Source organism: Tinamus guttatus, unplaced genomic scaffold, assembly GCF_059628265.1.
Source record: "Tinamus guttatus ecotype Peru unplaced genomic scaffold, ASM5962826v1 Tinamus_guttatus_pri_ptg000439l, whole genome shotgun sequence".
Lineage (NCBI taxonomy): Eukaryota > Metazoa > Chordata > Aves > Tinamiformes > Tinamidae > Tinamus > Tinamus guttatus.
This window is the reverse complement of record NW_028288973.1, coordinates 387,967-411,121: the sequence shown is the minus strand read 5'-3', so window position 1 is coordinate 411,121 and position 23,155 is coordinate 387,967. Positions and strand designations below refer to the sequence as shown.

At 52.0% G+C, this 23,155-nt stretch overlaps 1 protein-coding gene and 1 non-coding gene across 2 annotated transcripts; both read right to left on the bottom strand.

Moving 5' to 3' along the window:
• Positions 1 to 16,767: 16,767 nt before the first annotated feature.
• On the bottom strand, positions 16,768 to 22,936 carry RPL3 (ribosomal protein L3). The gene is made up of 9 exons (XM_088531860.1): positions 22,714 to 22,936; positions 21,917 to 22,085; positions 20,894 to 21,029; positions 19,726 to 19,912; positions 19,202 to 19,362; positions 18,653 to 18,754; positions 18,073 to 18,168; positions 17,484 to 17,603; positions 16,768 to 16,890 (listed from the first exon to the last, which is right to left on the bottom strand). The coding sequence occupies exons 1-9, from the start codon at positions 22,751 to 22,753 to the stop codon at positions 16,846 to 16,848; spliced, it is 1,056 nt and encodes a 351-aa protein (XP_088387986.1). The 5' UTR covers positions 22,754 to 22,936; the 3' UTR covers positions 16,768 to 16,845.
• On the bottom strand, positions 19,525 to 19,616 carry LOC148593171 (small nucleolar RNA U83B). The gene has a single exon (XR_015913782.1). It is a non-coding gene; the product is annotated as a small nucleolar RNA U83B (small nucleolar RNA).
• Positions 22,937 to 23,155: the final 219 nt, after the last annotated feature.

Genomic DNA, 23,155 nt, shown 5'->3' with positions numbered 1-23,155 from the left:
CCAGCAACAGATCACAGCATTGTGACACAGTGGCACGGTGACACAGTGACACAGTGAGGTGCGAGCACATTACAGGTTCCGTGGCCAACCTGAGCTAGTTCTCTGGGAGATGAGAAGAAGACAGAAGTTGCAAGAGGTTAAACCCAGTGAGGCACAACCTATTGCCAATATTCTCACCAAAGTCTTGGCTACACAACACTTGGGAATCCCAGATCACGAGTGGGCTTACTGGTTCCCTCCCCAGCAGATATGACTGATTGACAGAGAGTCAGGTTGTGGTGGTGGCCCCATTTTACACATTGCTAGTGTTGCCTGCATCCATTTGACAACACAGGAGAGAGCAGCCATTTGCTGTGGCAGTGCAAGAGGAGCACCGAAGAGGTCTGAGGTGAGCGTACACATCTAGACCAGGATCTACCCATGTTTGCTTGGTGTGAGAGGCAAATGAGCAAATGAGAAAGAAGTAAATAAATAAATAAAGGAGAACATGATAGATGATGGAACAGCACAACCAGATCATGGAGTCGACATTTTTTCCTTAGGATTTACAGAGCACAAACCCTTGGAGTGGAAGTGGGATTCTTGCCCTGGACAAAGCATGAACATGATCCTTTGGAGCTATAGGAGTCAAAACTAGAGTACAGTCCTTATAGGAAGGGATGTTTGTTCTGCTTCAAGCAAGACAACGCAGAGACTTCTCTGTCCCCTGGAGTGCCCGTTTTGTGTCGCTCAGCTACGTGCAGAGCCCAGAACCCCAATCCTGTGCGGTGCTGAGGTAGGCATGCACATGGCAGGATGCCCTTAGATGGGCTGGTGCTGCCTTGGCCCTTAGCCATCCTGGGCTCTGATTCATTCATGCTTCTTATTGTTCTGGCCAAAGGGAGAACTGAGGAGGTGGCAGGAAGAGAGGATGACTCAGGCCCAAAGCCCAGGTGTCTGTCCTAGCTGAGGGGCACCTGAAGGCTTCCGGCGTGGCAGGAAAGCGGTAGGAAAGGCAAACGTTCCCAGAGGAGCAGTGCGGAATAACTGCAGAATAACAAGGGTTTCCCTGCCCCATTGTGTGCCTCCGCATCTGGGAATCTCATCAAGCCCACGCTGTAGAGTGAGCTCATAGGCGGGGTGGGAAGACAAACTCACAGGCTTTGTCTACCCTAAAAAATGCCTCCAGCCATTGCTTAGGATCCCTATCATGCTGCTGACTCCAGCTAGACTGATGCTTTTACTACCACCGCCTCACGCTGGCCCAGCTGCGGGAGGACGAGAAGGCAGGATGGTCCTCAGTGAGCACAGTTAGCTGCTCAGAGCCCTCCCAGAGCTCTGTTGCATCCACCACTGGAACCACATCTACTGCCATGATATATGCCAACACTCCCAGAGACAAGTACTCAGAGGAAGGGCAGAGAGAGAGAGCTTGGGAGGCACAGGAGGAGGGTATGAAGGGAGAAGCAGGTATGGATGAGGGGAAAGGAGATGGTTGTCAAGAAAGTGGAAGCTAGATAAAGGCATGGAATAGCTGGGAATGGGTTTCAGAGAAGTAGGTGAGATGGAGGTGGAGGTGCTGTGTAGAAGATTAATTAATACTGTATGTGACCTAGCAATTGAGATAGATTGTACAGCAAGATTAGAGGTCACGGAAAGTGTATTGCAAGCGCTGCATTGCTTATATTCACTGGAGACTGCTGGAAAAACAAGCAGGAAGGCAGCACAATGGGTCCCCCAGTTACGGACATCTCAGCACACATTTTAAAGACAATGGAGAAAACAATTAGCTCCAAGAGTCATCTATCCTGTCTCCAGTAAGATGTCTGCCTTGTTTTGCCCAGCTAGGAGCTAGGGATCAAAGAGACAATGCCAAATAACAATAATAAAAAAATCTCAGAAATTTCTTCAGGGGAAAAAGGGGGTGGGGAGAGGGGAAGAATGATGCAGCCACCAGGATTAAGCACAGCCTGAGTAAGTGGGGCCTTCATCAGATGCGGAGAATGTGAACTTGAAGACGAAAGCAGGTTTGCACATGGCCTGGTCTAGTGCTGTAAGATCTTTTCCCCCTAAATAAGGGATGCTTTGTTTCAAGGTTGTGGTCTGGTTACAGGTTCTCCTGACCCCTGGAGAGGACAGATCCCCCAGAGGTACCTTGCCTAGTCACCAAGGTCTGAAGTCCTTGTCTTGGTCAATGAATGGGCTAAGTCCAGAGGGGATGGCCTGAAATCCAAGAGGAGAGGACACTCAGAGAGAGTGAGGGCCGTGGGAGGAGGTTGTTTAGGATAATGAGATGGTTCAGTGATGAGGCAGGGCGCTGGAGATGGAGAGATGGGGCCACTGGTGATCTATATCTAACTCACCTCTAGCCCCACATGCTGTTGCTGTTACTTCATGTTACTGAGCCAAGGATATGGCTGACTGGGCACAGGCTCACACTCCCCATAAAGAGCCTGTCTGCTGCCAGGCTCTGATGACAGCCATGACAAAAAGCTGCTCCGATACCACAATTTCCAATAAGTGCTGAGCTCCTTCAAAGTCACAGCCAGCTGGCAGTTCTGGGGAGCTGTGTCTGATCCAGCCCTTGGAGATGGAAAGACTAGCAAGAGCAGATGAGGACCTACAGCATCATGTCCTGCTGTGGCACTAGCTGTTCCTAGGCTAAGAAGGGGCTGGCAAGTTCTGAAAGGAAGTCAAGATCATCCTTGCTTGAGGGCTCCCCTTGGAGGCCACACTCTCTCCAGGAGGGAAACCAGCAGCCTGTCACATATCCTAAAGTAGATATGTAGATATATAATTGGCATCCCTCTTTCTTCTAAGAGTTGGTGTCTTCCTTTCTTAGGGATCAAGAAAGCTGTGCATCCCTCCTTTTATTCTCAGGCTGCCACATCCCCACTCATGGCCACATCCTCCCTCTCTTGGATACCCATCAGCCGTTCACAAGGTTTTTGCTTGGCAGTAGAGAGGGAGGAGGACCCTGAGGGGCTCTACCACCTTCCTGCATGAGATGACTTATGCCCTTCAGCTTCAAGGAGTGGATTGTCTGCGACACAGAGGCAGGCCAAGAAGTGTAAACATGGCACTTTGAGACTTCTGAGCCCCATGCAGACAGGGCTTCCTTGTATCTCCCTGGAAAAGCACTGCCAGGCTTTACTGACTTGAGCAATGACTTCAAATTACTGGAGTGATGGTCAACTCTGCTCAGAGAGGCAGTGGAAATGAAAGGGCTAATGCTTTTAAGGTTCCTTGAAAATTAGAAAGGTCGAGTATGATGTCCACACTAGTCGCTTGCTTCTCCTGCTGCTGCAGCACTGTTTGCTCTGATAGCGCTCTGCCCTTCAAGTCTCCCCAGACCCATCACATTGGTGCTGCAGCCTCTCTTGGGGCAGCAATCCTGCCCCTCTGCTGTGATGATGCTCCTTGCTTGGTCCTTACGCATGTATATCCTGTTTGTGTGGGCTGGGAAGCTTTCAATCATCGGTTCTCATTTCGAAATGAAAAAGGAGGGCTGAGGGGAAGCAAGAATTACAGAAGGAGTTTAGGAGAAAACTGGGAGGTGGGAAGAAACATGGAGGAACCCCTTCTGGGAACACCTGCTGTAAGCAACCCCCTCTCCACCACTCTTCATGGAGACCCAGGAGGTACCGTCACATCTTGGCTCTGGAGGAGAGGGGATATCCTTAACATCACTTCTTAAGGTATTTTGGCCTAGCATCCGGTCCCCTCTTCCGCTCCCTGAGTTCCTGTCCCCTGGAATGAGTGGTGACCTCAGCTCTCTCAGTGAGTTGTAAAATGCACAGATACGAGATCTCCCTACAGTCCCTTCTAGGCCAGTGGGCTACTTGGTTCATTTCCTACGCCTAGAAATAACCTGTTATTTCAGCAGATCCTTCCCATTGCTGAAGTTAGCCTCCCCAAGGGTACTGTGTTTTTTGCTTTGACTCATAAACCCCTTCTTCCTCCTCCCCAGGACAGGAAGAGTCCCAGTCCCCAATGCAGCAGGGGCTTGGTGCGATGCTACCCCACTGCGAAGAGCTGGCGCGGTCCTCAGCTGAACAGGTCCTCAGTTGCCCACATGACAGCCTCCAGCTGTAGCATCCTACCCTTAACGGGGAGCTCTGGGCCGTATAGACCACCTGCAAACGTCTTCCCCTGTGCTCTTGGGCCAGCAGAGCCCTATGGCCTTGACACAGGGCATGCTGCCTGCTGGGACTGAGCCTGGCTCCTGGACTGATGGATGGTGAGCAAATATGGTCCATCCAGGAAGAGCAGGTGCAGATAAATTTGGAGTTTAAGAAGCCGGAAGAGGATTTACAGCTGCTGGAAACCAGCTGCTGATGCTGGAGTTGCCTGGGAAGAGGGTGTGTTGCAAAGTGAAGCGCAAGGTTGCAGGAGCAGAAAGGACTAAACAGGGAGTGAGGGGAGGGAGTGAAGTCAGTGAAGAGCATCCGGAGTTGCTACTGAGGTAAGGTAAACCTTATATAGCAGTTCCTGCTCTGCTCTGGGAACAGACAAACAAGGCTTTCCTTCCTCCTGGCTTCCTCCACATCAGGAGCTCTCTTTTTGGGGAGAAGACAGTCAAGCCACTCCTCCCACGTTGCTCTCCATGTCTGATGGTGGTCACTCACCTGGCCCTTGCAATGCTCCTTATTTTCACACCTTCCTGCCGAGCATCCTGCTGGAGGGCAGTGCAGGGAGCTGGGCAGAGTGGCAGGGAGAGGAAGGGCCACTGTGGCTGGCAGCATGGGACCCACGCAGGACATCACCCTACATTGGCACAGAGAGGCCACACAGTGTCCGGTGCTGGTTTGTGCCAAGACTGCAAAGCACCTGCTTGCATCCCAGCATGGTATCACTGTAAAACTCCTATTTTAGTCTGAGAAAATGCAGAAGAATAGACCCAAAATCTCACTGCAAAGTCACAACAGGTGGCCAGGTGCCACCGCCATTGTGGGTGAGCCTGACACACAGTGTGCTGTGGGCTGGTGGCTGCAGACAGGGACTGTCTGTAACTCTGCAGGGTGCAGGCTTGCACGTTCCTCCTGCCCCGGGTGAGAACAGCAGCCGTGCCCTGTGGCCTTTTTGCTCAGAGTTTCCTTTTGTGCCTGCGGGACAGAAGGCCCGTTGTGTGTGCGAGACGCAACGACGGCCACCCTGGCATTTTGGGGTGGAAGGGAGGAGAGATGGTAGTGAGACCTGCGCCCACACCACCGCAGCACGCCGCTGGATCCCCGCAGCCATCCTTGCTCTGCTGCAAGCGCTGAAGCTCTTGCTGCGCTTGGGGACAGGTTAAAGGAATTCTCCCAGGGCCTTCCTCCTCAGGATATCTCCATCCTCAAGACTAGACCAAAAGCATTTGTGTTAACCCAGGGCTGCTTCATTTCCCTATTGCCGGCTCCTCTGAGGTACCCCTTCACTGCCAGGGATATGGTAGGATGAGATTTTGCAGTTGCCTCTAGACCTTGACCTCTAGAAAAATCTCAATTTCTTTAATCAAAGTCAAGTTTTGCCACCCACAAAGGCAGCATCTGCCCTTCTGGGAGTTCCCATGAGCTCTGCCCGAGGCTTGGGGTGGAGGGAGGCCTGGAAGGAGGTACGGTGTGCAGGACTGCAGGAAGATGTGCTCTAGGCGAGGACTGCCATGACTTGTTGGAGCTGTCTACAGTGTAAGCCCATGCACAAGCCCTTCTGAATTTCCTTCTTTGTTTCCCGTGGTCACGTCAGCGTCTCTTCATTCTCTCTGGAGATGATTCTGCTTCCGTTGCTGCAATTTCCTGTGTTTCTCTCTCTCCCCCTCATGCCTGCAGAGCTAGGCAACATCAGCACAAAAACAGGATTTGAGCTGCTTGAGAATTACCCTGATAACAATGACTGAGGAGACAGTATGTTGGCTGGGATCTTCCCCTGAGTCAGACCTAGCCGGGGCCCCCAGCTGGCTTGTGGCAACTGCAGGCACCCTTGTGCCTAGACAGCCCTGGGGCCACTTGCTCAAGGTGGGAATTTCAGGCAGGAGAAATAACCAGCCAGAAGAGGGGAACTCCTAGAGCCTGCTGGCAGGTCATTCCAGCCCTGCACCTTTGCCGTGATGGCAAGCAAAACCAGCCCCGAAACCATCTCCATGACAGCGCCGTATGTGCCTGAAGACAACAGAGAAGCAGGGACCAATACACATTCTTCATTACAAATCCAGCTCCGTTTCTTAGGGGAAATTTTCAGGGGGGCAGCTGAAAGCATTTGCAATCCAGCTCCACCCATGGCCAGAGCTCAAGGCAGCTCTGGTTTGCAGGCAAGACCTCTCTCTTGTGCTAACGTGTCTAAGAACTACCTTGCGCTCCCAGGACAGCACTGGTCCACAGGGCAACATGACCAGAGAAAATGTGCCTTAGCTGTCCCTCACTGGCTGGAATTTCCTCTGAGAGGGATGCAAATCCCTGTAAACATGCTCCTGTGCAACCCTGGCAGGACATGCACATCTGCCCCTCAGCCTTGGCATGCCTGAGGGAGAGCTGGAATTGCTTAGCATCCTGGATGGAGATTTGAGATTAGGGGAAGGCTCAGACTATGGACAGATAACATCACCAAGACCAGGCTCTGCTCCTGGAAGAGAACCACTAGCACACTCCTCCTAGAAGCTGCCGCCCTTCCAGCATGCTGAGGAAGTCCTGGATAAAAGTATTGCCTTATTTCCTTCATGCAAAACCAGCCGGTGCTGCTGATGCAAAGAAGGGGTCTAGCAAACGTGGCTGATTTTGCCTGAAGCAAATTAGGAAGCACATGCACGAACTGATCTGCTGGCAGATCTGGAGGCAGTGACAAGCACTGGGAAAGCTGTAGTGAGGGAGCACAGCTGGATCCCAAAGAAGATGTGTCTATAGCCTTGCTCTGGCTTGTTTAGTAAGTTGCGTTCGTGCACATGCGTGTGTCTGCAGCCCATCCCCCTTGCAGGTGCTTTCTCTACACAAGTGCTCCCTTCTCCTCATATGACAGAGACCTGTAGTTTTGGGGGGCGGAAAGGTAGTGCCTGTTTTTAAGACTGTACTGCTTATCTATACCCAGCCACAGTCCCTCATGCAGGAACTAAAGGAGATCCAGCTAAACAGTCCTGGCTGAGATCAAAATCAGATAGGGACCCTAACCAGCAAAAACTGACTCTGGAAAACACGCACACAAAAAACATCTGAGCTCTGGAAACTGCTCTGCCTCACTTCAATGATGAGCTTGATAAAGCAACCTGCAGTGATGCCTCCAGCTGTAGACCTGACCTTGCTACTTTAAGGAGGATCCCAGCAGTTCACACTGGCCCCGGATCTCCAGCATATGCCCAGCATCTGGAACCCCATAGGAGCAAGACCATGCATAGGCATGAAGCTGTCCTGGGAGAACAGCAGGATTTTAGTCCCAGATTTACCAATGGTCCGGCTTATCCACCTTTTTGTGGAAAGAGTAAAAGAGCTGAACTCTGAACTTTGGCCAGCATAGGAGGTCTCTAACCAACAGAGGCAGGAAATAGCTACAGTGAGCTAATAAATAAATGGTGCAACTGTAGCTCTGCCTTACATGGTCTTCATGGGGAATTTCCTTTGTTTTTTAGATCAGCTATTTATACCTTGAACTGTAAAAATGATGTCAATGAAGTTGACCACAAAGAAAACCAGCCCCAAGAATTTTTGCAGGGCTGAGAGACATCCTTGAGCAACTAGCTCTCAGAGACTGTTTACAAGACTGGAAAAGTCAGCAGGAAACCCAAACTGCTGTGCAATTCCTGAGGAGTCCCCTCCATTTCCATATGCGTCTTTAGAAGTCTGTTGCCTGCTGGTCAGGAGTCTAGTTTTCCCAAACTCTTCTAGGATATGGATCTGCCTCTGTAAAAGTCTGTCTTATATCTCTGGCAACCCCCTAGAACATCTCTGACTCTCCCAATCTGTCCTTTCCCCCCTTTTTTATTCCCTCTTTCCTTCATCTCTCTCCCACTCTCTGTCCATGAGCAGCTACCAGGGGGTTCAGCTCCAGTGTTGAACGTCCCCAAATACAGACCTGGTGACCAAACACCCTGGCAGTGTTTCCCCTGCCCAGGAGAAGCAACCTATGGGGCTGGCTGCTGTCCTTGGAAAGCTGAGGAGGCAATTTAGAGACCTGAGGTCCTAGCCATGCTGTGCACCATGGGCAAAAGAGCTATTTCCATGCACATGAGTAGAAAACCAAAGGTTAAGCCCAAAAGGAAAAGGTTCATCCATTCAAGCAGAGTTTGCTTCGCTGGGGCTCCGGCCCAAGGATGTGGTAAAGAGTCCCACGTGTTTCTCTGCTTGTGCATCATCCCATATCAGGGTGGGAAAGGAAAGTTTGGGTCTTCTTGCATGGGTGACATGGTAGTGGTGGCAGCTTACGGCTCCAACCGGAAAAGTCTGCTGGGCCTCACCAGCTGTCCTGCGTGCTCTTACCTCTCCTCCATGATGGAGCTGCCTTGCCACCCAGCCACATGCTGTGGGTGTCCTCAAGACCATCCTGCCAGCTGTGTCTCTCCACACAGGGGCTGCTGTCACTTCATGTCTTGATCGTGTCTTGCTTCATCTGCACATTTCTTTTCTCCCAGCTTCTAGTTTAACTGACAAGCACTTGTTTAACACCAGGTAAGTCAAAGTTTCACTATGTGACAAGGTGTTTACTGTCATGAGGGGGTGAATAAAGCATTCAAGGAGGAAGGAGAGAGGGAGAAAGGGGGACTAAAAGAGCCTTTTTCCTCTTTTCCTTTTCTGCTGTGTGGATGCCTGTCTGTAAACTCCTGGAGTGGTGCAAGTGAGGCCCATGGCAAGTCCAGGAGTGATGGGAAGAGCTGGAAAATACAATATAGGTAGAGAAAGAATTAAGCTGCCAGTTCCTGGTAGTGGAAGGAGCAGAAATGCTTGGGTTTGGAGGGAGTGGGAGGAATATCCGTGTGGTCCAAGTGGCCGCTAGGTGCGAGTGTGCTCCTTTCCTCTCACTGTGGTGGCCACGCGCAGTTGGGAGCAGCGATGACGAGCCCGCCTTGGCGGCCGGCAAAGCTGCCGCTGCCTGCCCCGGCACCCGCAGGCAGGGCGGCTCGCGCGGGAAAAGGCGGCTCAAGTTCAAGGGTTGCCAGTATGCTTGAGACTTGAGAGAAAAGCTCTCTCAAGCCGGTGACACATGCATCAGGTGTTCCGAGACGATAACAAAACCTGCCTGAGGTTATCGATATTTAATTAGCAGTGGGCTTGGTTAAGCATTAATCCCGGGGCTAGGAGGGAGGGGAAAAGTACTGAGGCAAAGCGAGGCATTTAACTCTTTGCAGAGAGGCAGGAGAGAGCAGGACACCTGCAAGGAGAGGAGCTTCTCCCCTGTGAGCCGGTCACTAGATGGGCAGAGCTGGAGCAGAAGCTCTGTGTGGTTTTGGTGTGCACGCACCTCCCGGGGCTCAGTGGCAAAGGGACATTTTGCCACATGGAAATGAAACGGGTTAAAACGCTGTCACCTGGGTAGGGAGCGCATTCGCTTGCCTGGTCCCCCAGCTCCCTGCCCGTGCTGTGCCGGCGGCGGGGGCACCACCACGGCGCTTCCTCCCCGGTGGCTGAGTCATGGCTCCGCTACCTGTGCTGGTTCGCACCTGGGCGGCGGAGCGAGCACCGCGGCGGCCTCCGCTTCGCCTGCCGTCTGCCCCGTTTCCGCTGGCGGGGAGGGAAGCACGTTGCTCTGGGACAGCTCCAGGCCCTCACGTTCCCTGCCTGCCCAGCAGGGCCCAAACCTAAGCCACCCCAGACCGCCTTGACTGTGCGCATGCACTGCCGACCTGCATTGGAGTCTGGCCAATTTCCAGCCACGACATCTTCAACACAGAGTGAGATGGTGTCTTCTCTCCCCATCGGTATCAACCCCCATGCAGGGAGAACATCTTTGAGGTGCTCCTCGCTCCACCGAGGCAGCCCCTTCTGTTCCCTGACACCTCTCTCCTCCACCAGCCCCTCTGGGCTGTCCCAAACCTGACACCCATGATTACGCTGGGAGATCACAGGGACCTGCTGAAAGAGGGAGCAGGAGAGGTGAGGGGGGAACATGAAGAGTAGCCGTGGCCATTGCCTACATCCCAGCCCCCTGCCCTGCAGCAGCCCCCACAGCACCAGGGACACCTGGAGAAGGGCGTGCGAGGCACTGGGAGAGGAAACCTGCTCAGGAGATTGGCCGCTCAGGACAACCAGCCACGGGCTCCTCCTCTGTCCTCCTATGTGGAGAAGAACAGGGGTCTGCTTGGAGGGTCCTGCTCCTTCCTCCCACCTCCTGCTGCGGCGCTTGACTTCTGGGCTGCGTAGGGGGCTGCGCTGCAGGGAGAAGGTGCAGGGAGAAGGGCTGCCATAGGGATGTGCCCCCTCCTTCTCAGCGGCACTGCCCGTAGCCACCTGGCCCCCGTCTCTTCCCCGCGCTCCTGGCAGGCCACGGAGCTGCACTCGGGGGCTGTGAGAGCAGGAAGGGGAAATTCCTGGCCAGGATTCAGAGGAGACGCCTGCACAGGCGGCAGCAGCACGTCGGGGCCACGCTGCCTTCCAGCGCCCCACAGCAGCCGCGTGAGAAGGGCCACCGCGGCGCGCTGCCAGGGACGGGGTCCCCCATGGCCCTCTCTGAGCACAGGCAGCCAGGCCAAGCCAGGAAGGCTCCCAGGAGCCCAGGAGGGGGAGCTCTAAAGAGCCTGGGGAGATCTTTCTGTCAGATCAGAGTCTTCTTGGACATCTGGAAGAGATTAGGAAGCAAATGCGCCGCAGAGCTTTTTAGTGGCTGGCACACCTGTTTTTCCAAACCGGTGGTGCAAGACCTGTGCCAGGGACAGGTTTCGAGGGGCAGGGGGACCACGGGGCTGCGTGTGGGCTGGGCTCATCTCCCAAAGCGTTCCCAGAGCAAAAGGGCCTTTGGGAAAGTGGCTGCACTGATTTCCAAAGGGCCCATCGCTGGGGTGGGACTTGAAGCAGCAGGGATGTCTCCTCCCTTTCCATGGGAATGGTAAGACGTGCTGTGGGCATCGCCAGGGTCCCTGCGGTGCTGGAGTGGAAGGGAGACAAAGCTGAAGCAGGAAGGAGCTGCAGCCCAGGTGCCAAGCAGACATTGGACAAGCAGCATGAGCAGAAAGCTCCACTGGCTCGCGGCGCTTGGGAGGAGAGAGGCAGGATGTGGGCTCTGCTCGGCCCGGAGGCAGGTGTTTGGAGCTCTCTTTTCTCCACGCTCTTTTCTCTCTCCCTGGCTTTTTATATGGCCTCGGGCAAGTGAGTCACCAAAGCTGGGGTTCCCCAAAGCCTCCCAAAAGGCTGTGCCCGCAGTGGGAAACTGGCTGTGGCTAAGCAGCGCCCAGGGGTGTTTTGTCTGCACAGCTTCTGCACCCCTGGCAAAAAAGAGGCATGGGAACTGGATTGGGCTCTAAATGATGAAAGTCATTCAGGGAAACATGGCCTTCTTTGCTCGGCAGAACCATCTGGAGAAGCGGCACATTCCCACTGTGAATCTGGGAGGAGAGCGGTCTGGGGCAGCTCTTTGCGCTGAAAGCTTGGGGCAGAATGGCCAGGACCAAGATGTTTCACCTGAGACAAAGAGCCGGGTGCTGCTGCTTCACCTTTTTGCCTTGTCCTCCCTCGAGAGCAGGCTGGCGTCACTGGATTTCTTGCCTTTCCCCATGAGCAAACCCACTTCCCCTTGCCCATGAGGTCTGCAGAGAAGCAGAGTGAGGAAATCCCCCACCTCAGGGCTGAGGCAACAGCAACGCTGTTATTTCCTCCCACCTCCCAAAAACCTTAGAAAGCCTCGGCAGTGGGGAGGGCCCCACCGGAGCCAGGAGGTGCCTGGCAAGCCATGGGAAGCGTCCTAGCCGGGATCTCCACCATGGAGCTGGGTGGCCCCCGCAGCCCCGGCTCCTCGCAGCAGTAGATCCCGGCTTGGCAGAGGCCAAAAGCGTCTGGAAAAGCCATTAGCAAAAGGAGTGGCTTCACTGGACATGGTTTTACAGAGCTCAGGGTAACATGTCGCCCACACACGTTCCCCTGGCTTTGATGGAGGACGTCCCGTGCAGGAGGCTGAAGTCATGGTGGGGGAACCATGCGGGCTGTGATCCATCTCTGCATCCAAAGACCGAGCAAGGGAGCGTGCCTGGCTCCAGGAAACAAAGGCAAGAGCCATCCTCAAAGAGGAGCTGCGTCCCACCAAGCCCATCAGGGCCACGGGGGCTTCCCGGAACAGGGCCCAGATCTCAACACAGGAGGGCCACGATGTGAAGGAAGAGGCCAGGGTGGGAGCATGGGACATGCCGGGGAGGCAGATGCAGGGATTTTGTCTGTGAGGAGCGAGGAAATGTCCTGGAGCTGTTTGATCTCATTGTATGTAGGGAAGTGGGCCTGGGCGTCCAGGCTTCTGTAACTAAACAAAGGTTATAAATACAGTCCGTAATCAGCAGCGCCCAACAGATGCAGCCCTGCCAGCCCCCAGATACTGGCTAATTCCCAAAGGGGAAAAATGAACTTTGGTTTTAGTCCAAATATAGGATATAGCGCAAAGAAGAGTGGTGATGCATGAGGCAGAAGTGTCCCTCAATGCGTATTTGGAAAATTCGAGGGGAATTTCTCCCTCCCGTATTTGGCAGGAGGATAAACTTTTTTTTTTTTTTTTCAGGAGGGAGAAGAGGGGAAGGAAACCTCTCTCAAAAGCTCCTCTGCTGTCCATCTTACCAGCCGTGCACAGCGGGAACTGGCCTTTCCATTTGGTTTTAAATTCAGTTTTAATGGTGGTGTCAAGTGGGAAATTTGGAAAAAAAAAAAAAAAAAAAAAAAACCTTAAACATAACAGCTGGGTGTGAACTGGTGCCTGAGACAGCCTGAGGCAGCCCCCGAGAGCGACCTTGGTGGTAGCAGCCACCCTAATGGACCACCATGCCCTGCAGGCACAAGACACACAATTCCCCTGCCCTGAGTGCTATCCTACCCCGATGCAAGCAGAAAATTATATATATATGTATGTATATATATATATATATATATATATATATATATATATATATTTTTCCTCCTCTGCATGAAAAGTGCCACTCCAAGCCAGGTTGCGTGGGGAGCAGGGCTTGACCCAGCGCAGCTTCCTCCGGGATGAGCCCATGGCACGGCCGTCCCATGGCTCTGCGGCGGCATTTTGGGGAAGCGGGGTGGGCGGCAGGGGTTATATTTAACCGCCCCCGTTTTGCCGAGCGGCTGCTGCAAAAACACATGATTCCCCAGCACGGAGCTGGGGCGGGCGGGGGAGGCGCGAGGACTTCCCCAAAAGCCACGTGTGCTCCCGTAAAGCCGGCGCCTTGCCAGGGAGCAAGGCGGGACACAGCGGCTCCGTGGGGAGCTGAGCTGCCAGCGGCGGGGGACACAGCGATGGGCACGTGCCGGTGGAGAGGTGGCCGCTGAAGCCACCAAGAAGCAGGCAAAATGCTGGTGTGGGAGACGCCAAGGGGTGACCCAGGCACGGAGTGAGCGCCAGAGGGGCAGAAGGCAGGAACAAGGGGGTTGCAGAGCCCACAGAGCTGCGGTCCCTGAGCAGTGGCTGCCTCCCGTTGGCCTCGTGGAGGGATGGCCTGTCCTCTCCCTGACGTTTCCACCCCACGGGTCACCGGAGAACTTCTAAGGCTTGGTGAGAAGCCAGACAGGTACAAAACCCAAGGGGTTTGCACTTTTTGAAAGGAAAAAAAAACGCTTTAGGGGGCCTGCAGATCAAACAGCCGCTGTGCTTGGAAGAGGCCCGGCCTTGCTGCTCCGTGAGCGTCGGAACAGAGCAGCAGCAGCTTCCAACCTGCCCGAGTCATGCTGCAAACTTGCAGCATGTGCAGGGAGACCCTCTGGATGCGACCTGTGTCGCACCTGCCCCCGGGGCACACTAAGGAGCCGCTGCTCCATGTCAAGCACGCTTGAAGCTCCCTGCCTGTCACGCAGATCAAAGGCGGGGGCCGGGGTGCGAGGCGGAGGTGTCAGCTGGGCCGCTCTGTGAAGCTAATTGCGAGAGAGCCGAGACCTCCAACTTGAACCCGCGTGTTCCCCCGGGGCATCCTCGCTCGCGGCTCAGGTCTCCGCGCAAACTTTGCAGCTGCGCCTCGTTTCATCTCCGGCGAGGGGAAGAGGTGGATTCGGAGCCAGATGTGCTGCGGGAAGGCTATAAAAGCAGCCCCTTCGGGAGCATGGGGTCCCAAGCCCTGCGCTGTCGGCAGCTGGGGAGCGCAGGGTCCGAGGCTGCCGACTCCAAGCATGGGGGCTGCCAGGGAAGAAACGTGGCCCCGGCTTCCCAGGCACGGTGCTCCTGGGAGAGTCGGGTGGATTTCGGCTGCCCCGCTAGCTTCAGCTGAGACAGGGCACGTTCCCAGTGGCCCCATGCTATTTGCAGGCGGGGGGTCAGGGCCATGAGCGTCCTCACGCCTCTCAGCAGAGAGGAGCAGCAGCTCCCAGGCAAAGGGGAGACCCGGGGGGACAACGGAGGCTGGGAAAACCATGAAGCCCGGGTGGGTTTCTGCCCTGCTGCCAGCAGCCTGGGCTCCAGGGCGGGGGAACCCACGGCACGGGGCTGGGCTCCCCCTGGGCAGCCCCAAGGCCGCGGCTCGGGGCGCTGGGGCTCGTGGGGCCCAGCCCAGAGGCTCCGCGCACCCTCCGCTCCGCGTGCGCAGGGGCAGGAGCGCCACCTCCCGAGCCCGGGCGCCCTCCTGGCCCCAGGGCTGCGGCAGCGAGCAGGGCGCTCAAGGCACCGCTGCCTCTTCTCCCCTTCACCACATCCAGAGGTTTATCGGCAAGCGTGGGGCGCCCACCGCATCAAAAGCAAACAAATCAAAGCCTGGCGCTGGATCTCAAGCTGGAACAGCCCTTCCTGACAGCCAGGCGCTGAGCGTCTGCAACAGGGGTAACATTGCTTCAGAATTGCTTCTTTTTAATTAGGTGCTAATTTGACTAAAAGTTCCCTCCGCTGTCATTACAGCTCTGAAATAAATTCACCAGCTCTCCAGGCACCTCGGAGCTCCTGCTGCTAAGTAAGATTTTGTAAACGAGAAGACTTGAGAGGTTTTGTCGAGGCAGAATTAACAACGGGTTACTTGCTACAGATCGTTGGCCCTGACACCTCACTGTTTATCCTGATAGTCCCAGGACCCTCCGCCAGCCCTTGCTGGCACCATCAAAGCAGCAGCCACAGACTGGGCTGGTTTAGAACTACACACTTCTTAAGTACAGATCTCAGCTAGCTTTAAAATGGTCAAACAGCAAAAAGACCATCTAAAGCCCACAGAATCATAGAATCATTATGGTTGGAAAAGACCTTTGAGATCGAGTCCAACTGTAAGCCCATCAACTAGGCAGGAAAAAAAACTCAGTCTTCAAAGTTGCTCATAAAGTCCCAGCCTCAAGATGGATAAAGGCTTGATGTTGCACTTTCCTACACGGAGGGATTACTGATTTACAGCTCTCTCCACCACCTAACTGCCAATTCGAAAGAAATTAAAGAAAAAAAAAAAAGCATGTGTGGGGGGGTGTAGAATGTGAGACCTCTCTTGTTACACTTGGCTGAAATCAGCCAACAGGTTCATGTGTTAAATGAGGCTGACAGGGAGCCAGCCAGATCGTGCAGTCATCTAGTCTGGTTTCTAGGGAAACAAGGTAAATGTTTTTCCTCCTCCTGGCTACCTTCTAAAATCTTAAAAGGGTTTTATGCATCACCCTACAAAATACTCTCCATCTTCCTCTATTCCATTACAGCAAATAGCATCAAATGAGGTTCATCCCAGAACAGCTCCGTGCATCAACTCATTCAGCACATGAATCTGGAAAGTTATTGCCCTAATCAGTGTCTCATCTCCAATTATGGTCAGCGAAGGATACGCTAACAGAGCTATCTAAAATTACACGAGCCTCCAGTTGTGCTATGCCCTGCAACACGAGTGATCTCACTGTTGTGGCGGGAGGCACACGAGCACTCGGGGCTTCCACTGCCTTTCTTGGTGTAGCTGCACAGACGGGGCACACCGCAGCCAAGACCTGCACGGAAAACCATCCATGTGCTGAGCGCCGTGAGATTCAACCATGAGATTCAACGTAAGTCAGATGGTCTCTCCAAGACCCGAAGACATGTTTTCAGCCACCAGGTAATGCAACACCAGTACTCCCAACTCCTCTTCTCCCCGAAATGCACTTAAAGACAGGTGGATTAAGAGGAAAATGCCACCTTTTCCCCCCTTCCAGACAAATATATGAGGCCAGGCCATTGATCTTGGGGAAAAGATTCAAAGCAAATAAGCCGATACTGTAGGTGGGAATTTGTCGTCTTATCCACTGGCTTCTGCTGCTTTCGTGAACAGCCACGGACGGAAGAACCATGCAAGGGCAGGAGGCTCGTGAATTCCCATGGCAACAGCTACCACCAACCCCTGCCCCAGGCAGAGGCACTAAGTTCTGGTCTGTTTAAAACAACACAAAGTGGTTTCACTCCATTTCAAGATCAGTTTGACTCAGAGGAGCTCTCTAAACACCTGGCAGATGATTAAGATGCAGAATACCTCAGTAATTGCAAGCACCACATTTAGCACCTCTGCTGCTTTACTATTTCAGTGCAGAGCACCTTGTTCTGCCTGAAAAATCTGAACAACAGTAACAACAACTTCTTTCTCATTAGAGGAACCCTACTACGAGATGGGTGCTGATAAATTTTAGCTTTGTTTGCTTTCCTTGGTTTGGCTGGTCCCACCTATAGCACAATGCAGCACCAGAGTTCATAAAACTACCGATAAAACAGGAGACAAAATTTAGTTATTTAAAAGTCTTCATTTTTTTTCTTGTTCTGAGAGCACACAGGCCACAGAACACAAGACAGTTCTGCACATCAAGCTGTCTCCTCTTTTGCGATACGATCTTTCTTGAGTGGTCCCTAGAAGGAAAAACAAAAAAGAAATTAACAGCAGTCCACCATATTCCTGCTTATTCCAGAGACCCCATCACTTCCCACTACAATGCTGTAATTCCCCCACTGCCAATTTGCTTCAAAAAAACCCCTCAGAGTTCCTAATGATATAGCTCGCTAGAGATGTCACCCTCCCAGCTAGAGCATTCAGTAGAAAACTGAACTTGGTGCAACCACATTGCACCAAGCTAATGATTTAAAATTTAATAAAGAAAAAAAATTAGTGCCACCTAGCGGGAAAACCTCACATGCACCAACAAGCAGCTGAACTGCACACTCAGCTTCTGCAAGGGCCTTATTTTGAGCAAGGACATAAAGGACTACAGATCTGCTTCCCCAGCAAGTGAGAAAAAACCACAGAGAACTGCAGCTCACAGGCTCACTAGCACCCCTGCCTGGAGCTGTTCTCACAAGAAGGCGTCTTGATTAAATTCTTCTGCATATGGATATTCTGCCCTTGCAGCAGCTCAAAGGTCAAAATATGAGTGACCATTAGCCAGAATACAGATATGCAACTGAAAAGATTTTTGCTCTTGGAAAAAAAATAAACATATCCTTACCATGAAAGCCTTCTTCTCTTCAGCTGTCTGGAAGCGGCCGTGACCAAACTTGGAGGTTGTGTCGATGAACTTCAAGTCAATCTTCTCCAGGGCCCGACGCTTGGTCTGCACAAGCAGGGACTACAAGAGAGATGCCTGGTGAGTGTGCAGCAGCACCCTTTCAATCTCCTGATCACAATGAGGTTGGCTACTTTTCCATCATTACCACCATAAAAAAAAGTCTTCCTAAATTATTCTGATCCTAACCTCCAGCCACTACTACACAAGGAACACCTGCCAACAAGCCTTCACACCAGCATCAGCAGACGAGCTCAAGTCAGTCTGCCTTGACACTGCCAGTGCCCTGATGATCCACAGGAAATTTCAAGCCTCGAGTGCATCCCCCATTGCAAACAGACCTGGCCTAGAATAGCAGGAAAGATGCTATTCCTGAGGTCATCAGGTGGTTTTGTGCATGCAGCCAGCAGTCTTAGGCTTTTCCTCTCTTGCTGGCTACAGGAATCCCCAGAGCAGCAAACTGAGACCCCTGTTTTCGCAGGCCGGGCGCTCACCCAAAGCTGTTCCAACCCAGCTTGCAGCAGCCACTCACCTTGCGCAAGGTTAGGACCCTCTTCTTGGTCCCAACGACACAGCCTTTCAGCATGATAAAGTCATTGGTCACCTCGCCGTAGTGGACAAAGCCTCCCTGGGTGAAGAGACAACAGTCAGCTCTGAGTAAAATGATCCCATGCTGTCCATAGCCTGACATCTTATATTTCTGGGTCTCAGCCATTCCTACAGTTACTGAAATTCTGTTTCTAGTACATTTTTCTGTGGAACTTTCTTGCTACAGCAGTTTACTTGCTGTTGTAGAACTTCTGCAGAGAGCAGCAGCAATATTAAGCAGCTGACAGAACAGCAAAAACTGCTCTCCCTGCTGAATTATCCTTATTTACATGAGCACTGTCTCTAGGTTTATAGCATCCTTTTTTATTAAGGCCAAGTATCAAGTATAAGCAAGAGTTACATAACTCAATACTGAGCATGACTCAGCAACCCCACCTCCTACAGCAACTGAGCTTTTCCCTCAGCAGCTCTTCATTCAAGCATTTTGCATCTTGAATCCCTCCTATCTGCCTCAAAACAGTGCAATTTAAGACCACACTGTCCTTGCAGCTGCCACTACTCACCAGAGGGTTAATGCTCTTGTCAGACAAGTCGTAATCAGTTGATGCATTGTTTTTGATCAGCTTTCCATCCTTGATTTGGTAGCCCTGGCCAATCTTGTAGATCTAAAACAAACATTTCTCTTGAGTAAACAGTAGGAGAAAGGGCCCAAAGATCAGCCAATATTGAAATGACTCTGTATTAAGTGGTACTAAAGCATCAGTTTTCTTGCAACCATATGACCATACAGAAAGTTTATGGTTTCTCAGCATAATGCTAACAAAGCTGGCATGCCAAAGAGGCATCGTATTGCGACTTGAATCACAACTCTTCCAGGTAGGCATCTATAGCCATTTATTTCCACATTGTGCAGAACCACCCAACTCCTCTTTCCACTTGTTTATCTACAAAATGCCAGCCAGCCTCTACCAACACAAGCAGTTGTAAGAGGACACCACTAGCTACTGAGCTAGCTACCATTGCAAAGCTCTCCCGCCTGTTCCTTGACATGCAGCAACCTTGGCCGGCCCTAGTTTCTCCGCAGCAGTTTTAGAGGCACAAGAAGCACACACCTTCTTATTGATTTCAGTTCGATGGTGATACCCCTTCTGACCAGCTCGAGCCACAGAGAAAGCCACACGAGCAGGATGCCATGCACCAATACAGGCCACTTTGCGCAGGCCCCTGTGAGTCTTGCGGGGCAGCTTTTTGGTGTGCCAGCGGCTGGTAACACCTGAAGCAAAGAAAGCAACGCAGTATTGCTAATTGTTCAGCTAGACACACGTACCCATTTCAAGGGGCTGTCCACAGGCAAGAGAAGCTCAAAACCCAGAGCACCAGAAACTAACTGCGCCCCCAGGAGGCACCCACGAGCCTCCCTGGCTGTCCCTGAGTTGTGTTCTCAGAAGGAAGGCAGCATGGAATAACTCGTCACAGGTATCAGACGCTGTGCCCAGCGCATATTCCATGGCTTCATCACAGAACGGCGACGGCAGCAGGTGCCCCCTCAGCTCTTGGCCCCAACACTCAAAAAGACTGTGGGATTTCATTAAAATGTGTCCTGGTCAGAACAAAAGAGAGTATCAGCAGTGTTTACCTTTATATCCCTTGCCCTTGGTGACTCCAATGACATCGATCATTTCATCTTGCCCAAAGACAGTTGATACAGGAACCTGCTGCTCCAGCTTCTCCCGGGCCCAATCCACCTTCTCAGCCACAGTACCACCATTCACCTGGATCTCCATCAGGTGAGATTTCTTCTGTCTCAGGGGGAGCAAACGCATCTAGAAACAGAAAGGAGGGAACTCAGCTGCTGGCCTTCCAAGATGGACGTAGTATTTGCTATCCTAGCACCCTTCTAAGTCCTGGCCTATTTGTTTTTCTTCTAAACCTACTTCTTTTCCAAGATAATTTTTAAGTACTGAAGCAAAAAACCCTATATTGAAGGCATAGGCTGTGTCAAAGCTTAAATGACCAGTCAAACTTACTGGAAGCTGCAAATCACCCACAGAAACGCCGAATTAACAAGCGCCTACAAGGCCACAGCCACCAAACACACTCCATCCAAGAATCGCAGGAGGTAATGCCTACTATGCTGAAGTAGACAATATCAAAATTAGATACCTCTATTATATTTAGCACAGAGGAACTGACACAAGTCTCGAGAGCAGCCGCAATTCTACCTTTGCTGCCCAGAATGGGAAGCTAGCTCTAATAAAATCAACAACATCACAGCTGTGGATCTTATTACACTTAGGCCCAAGCCACACATTGAACTGCACTTCCCAGGAAAGTTTGGCAGCAAACTGTGGTGGCTGAGGAGAAACCCCTACGTGACTCAGTACATCTCTCTGAGCTCACTGACAGAAGGCACTGAAAGACTTAGTGCTTGCAGCCCCTACAGAACACTGCCCTGGGTCCAGAATTAAGGTGAACACATCCTATTATTAAGTATGTGGTCCATTTTCATTTTTAACTGTAGGATAGAGAGCGCTCAGGTCCACCTGTCAGCACAGGCACAGGCTGCAGTCCCTAGTATGGTTCAGACTACTCTGCACACTGCCTCACAAGACTGCTAACGGCTGCCTTGGGGACTACTGCCAGCACCTGCTTACACTCTGCACAGAGGAGTGCTAGCATTTATTATCTTGCTTCACAGTTGGTATCAAATTCATGGGGCAGAAATCTGACTGTGGAAGCACAGCCAGCTTTACACTTGCACTCTGTGTGTTCCCACCGCATATCTAAGTCCTGCAGACACTTACCTGAGTGTGAGCCATGACTCTAATAACCTGGCAGTATTTCTTCATGCTATTGAAATCTTTCTCCAGCTGCTTTTTGCCCTCCTCATCTTGCCATTTCTTGCAGTATTTGGTGAAGGCCTTCTTCTTGGACTTGTGCCTTCAGGAGCAGAGCAGAGACAAGGTTTGGCTAAGCCCTTCATCGATCCCCTGGGGAAGTGGGGATGAGCGGAAGGAGCTGCCACCTTGGCAGGTTTTGGCTCATTGCCAGTTTCTAAGGAATCTTTTCCACTGGCAAGCGGAGCCTGGAGCTCATCAGACAGAGGCAGGGGTGCCAGAGCTGAGCGGAGCTGCCATGAATTCCAAAGTGCATTAGCATGCACAGTAGAAGACAAAATACTGTAGAAAAAGTCTGAACAGAAAGACAACTCTTTAAACCAATTTCATATGATTGTTATCCATTTCACAATACTGTGATATTTCCCCCCCACTTTGCAAGCTTGAGCTATGCCTGACAGCAAGATCATTACTGTGACACCCACAAGACTTTTACTGTGCTCATCTGACCTCTCTTCAGCCTGCAAAGTTCATCAACAACCTCTAAGCTCTAGACTCACTGGAGCCATAATTAAGCAAGTGTGTGCACTCTGAATCTCAACAACAGTGCCTGGAAGAGTAATCAGAGCAACACTTGTCTCCTCCTTTCCCGAGGAAGCAGGATTGCAGTCAGGATTTGACACTGAGCAAGTGCCAGGGGCCTTTTCCTTGTGTCTGCCTGTCAGAAGATCACATGTAGCCTGGTAGGAAGAGCTCAGGCAAATGTCAACAGTGCCACCCTCGTGTCAAAGACGGCATTAACCATGTTAATGTTGATGCCCTCTCAGAGTTGTCAGCCCTAGTACGCCACATTATTAGGCTAGTTCATCAAGGTCAAATGATAATTGCTGAAAACAGGCTTCAGAAAGCTGCACTAGCATAGCTTGCAGCCCAGCAAAAGAGCAGACTATGGAATGGGACTAAGGCAGCAAGCAAAGGCCCCTCTCTTACCAGTTCTTGTAGAAGCGGCGCTTACACTCATCGCTGATGTGCTCAGCAAAGATGGTCTTGAAGCTGCGCAGGCCCCGGGGAGTCTGCACGTAACCCACGATGCCCACAATGACCATGGGAGGGGTCTCTACTATAGTGACAGCCTCTACCACTTCCTTCTTGTTCACCTCTGGATGAAGACAGAAATCCAGCACGCTCATTAATACCTCTATCAGCTATTAAACATCTCTCCATCCTCTAGGCCCCCAGAAGCTTGCTACCAAAGGTTCAATGAACTGTGTTCTCTCTGCAAAGGCCAAGGTGATGAGTGGTAAACCAGCCAGCAAATGCAAGTGAGAGTTAAATGCCTTACAGAACGTGAGGCTGGCTCAGCAGCAGGCAGAGATAAAGCTTGGCAGGCAAAATGGATGGCAACCAGTAACAGAACTACAGTCAGGACTCGACAATCAGCAAGGAACGCCAGAGGCGATTCACTTATGTCCGCCCATCGAGAAGAGGTCATCATGAGTAGCTTGTTACAGTACAGCTAAAGCCATCACCTCTACCAACCCACCAGGCCCCTCTGCAATCACCACGCACCTCAAACGGGACTCCTAACAAAAGAGCAACACTGCCAGATACAAAGTCTGGCTGCTAGGACATCATTCATGTGGAAGTGGGAGGTGTTTGGGTGTTTCATACCCTTCTTCCCACTCAAAGTGCTTGTAACTGGGTGAAAAGGAGGACTAAAACCCAAAGACACCTATGAACATGTTATTTTTGCAAGAAACAATCCTCCTAAAAGAACAAGCACATACTGGATCCAGGTCTGTCCACTTCACGGACGATGTGGGTCATGCCAGCTTTGTACCCCAGGAAGGCCGTGAGATGGACAGGCTTGCTGGGGTCATCCTTAGGAAAGCTCTTCACCTTGCCCCGGTGCCGGCTACTGCGCTTGCGGGGCAGGAAGCCCAGAGAGCCGTGCCTGGGAGCCGAGAACTTGCGGTGAGACTAGGGAGAGAAGAGAAGCTTTTAATGCATGTTTCACACACCCACCTCTCCCCACTCAAGGGCCAATTCTTCTTGCATTAAACAAATGCTATGTATAGCCACATTCCACTTGATAAACTCTTTTTAACTTCGCCTATTCAGCTTCTTAAATCCATTGCAATGTTAGTACAATATCACTATCCACGTCTTGATTCATAAGCCTCTCTGACGTTCCCCTCCCTTTAGTTCTATTTTAAGAAACCAAGGCTG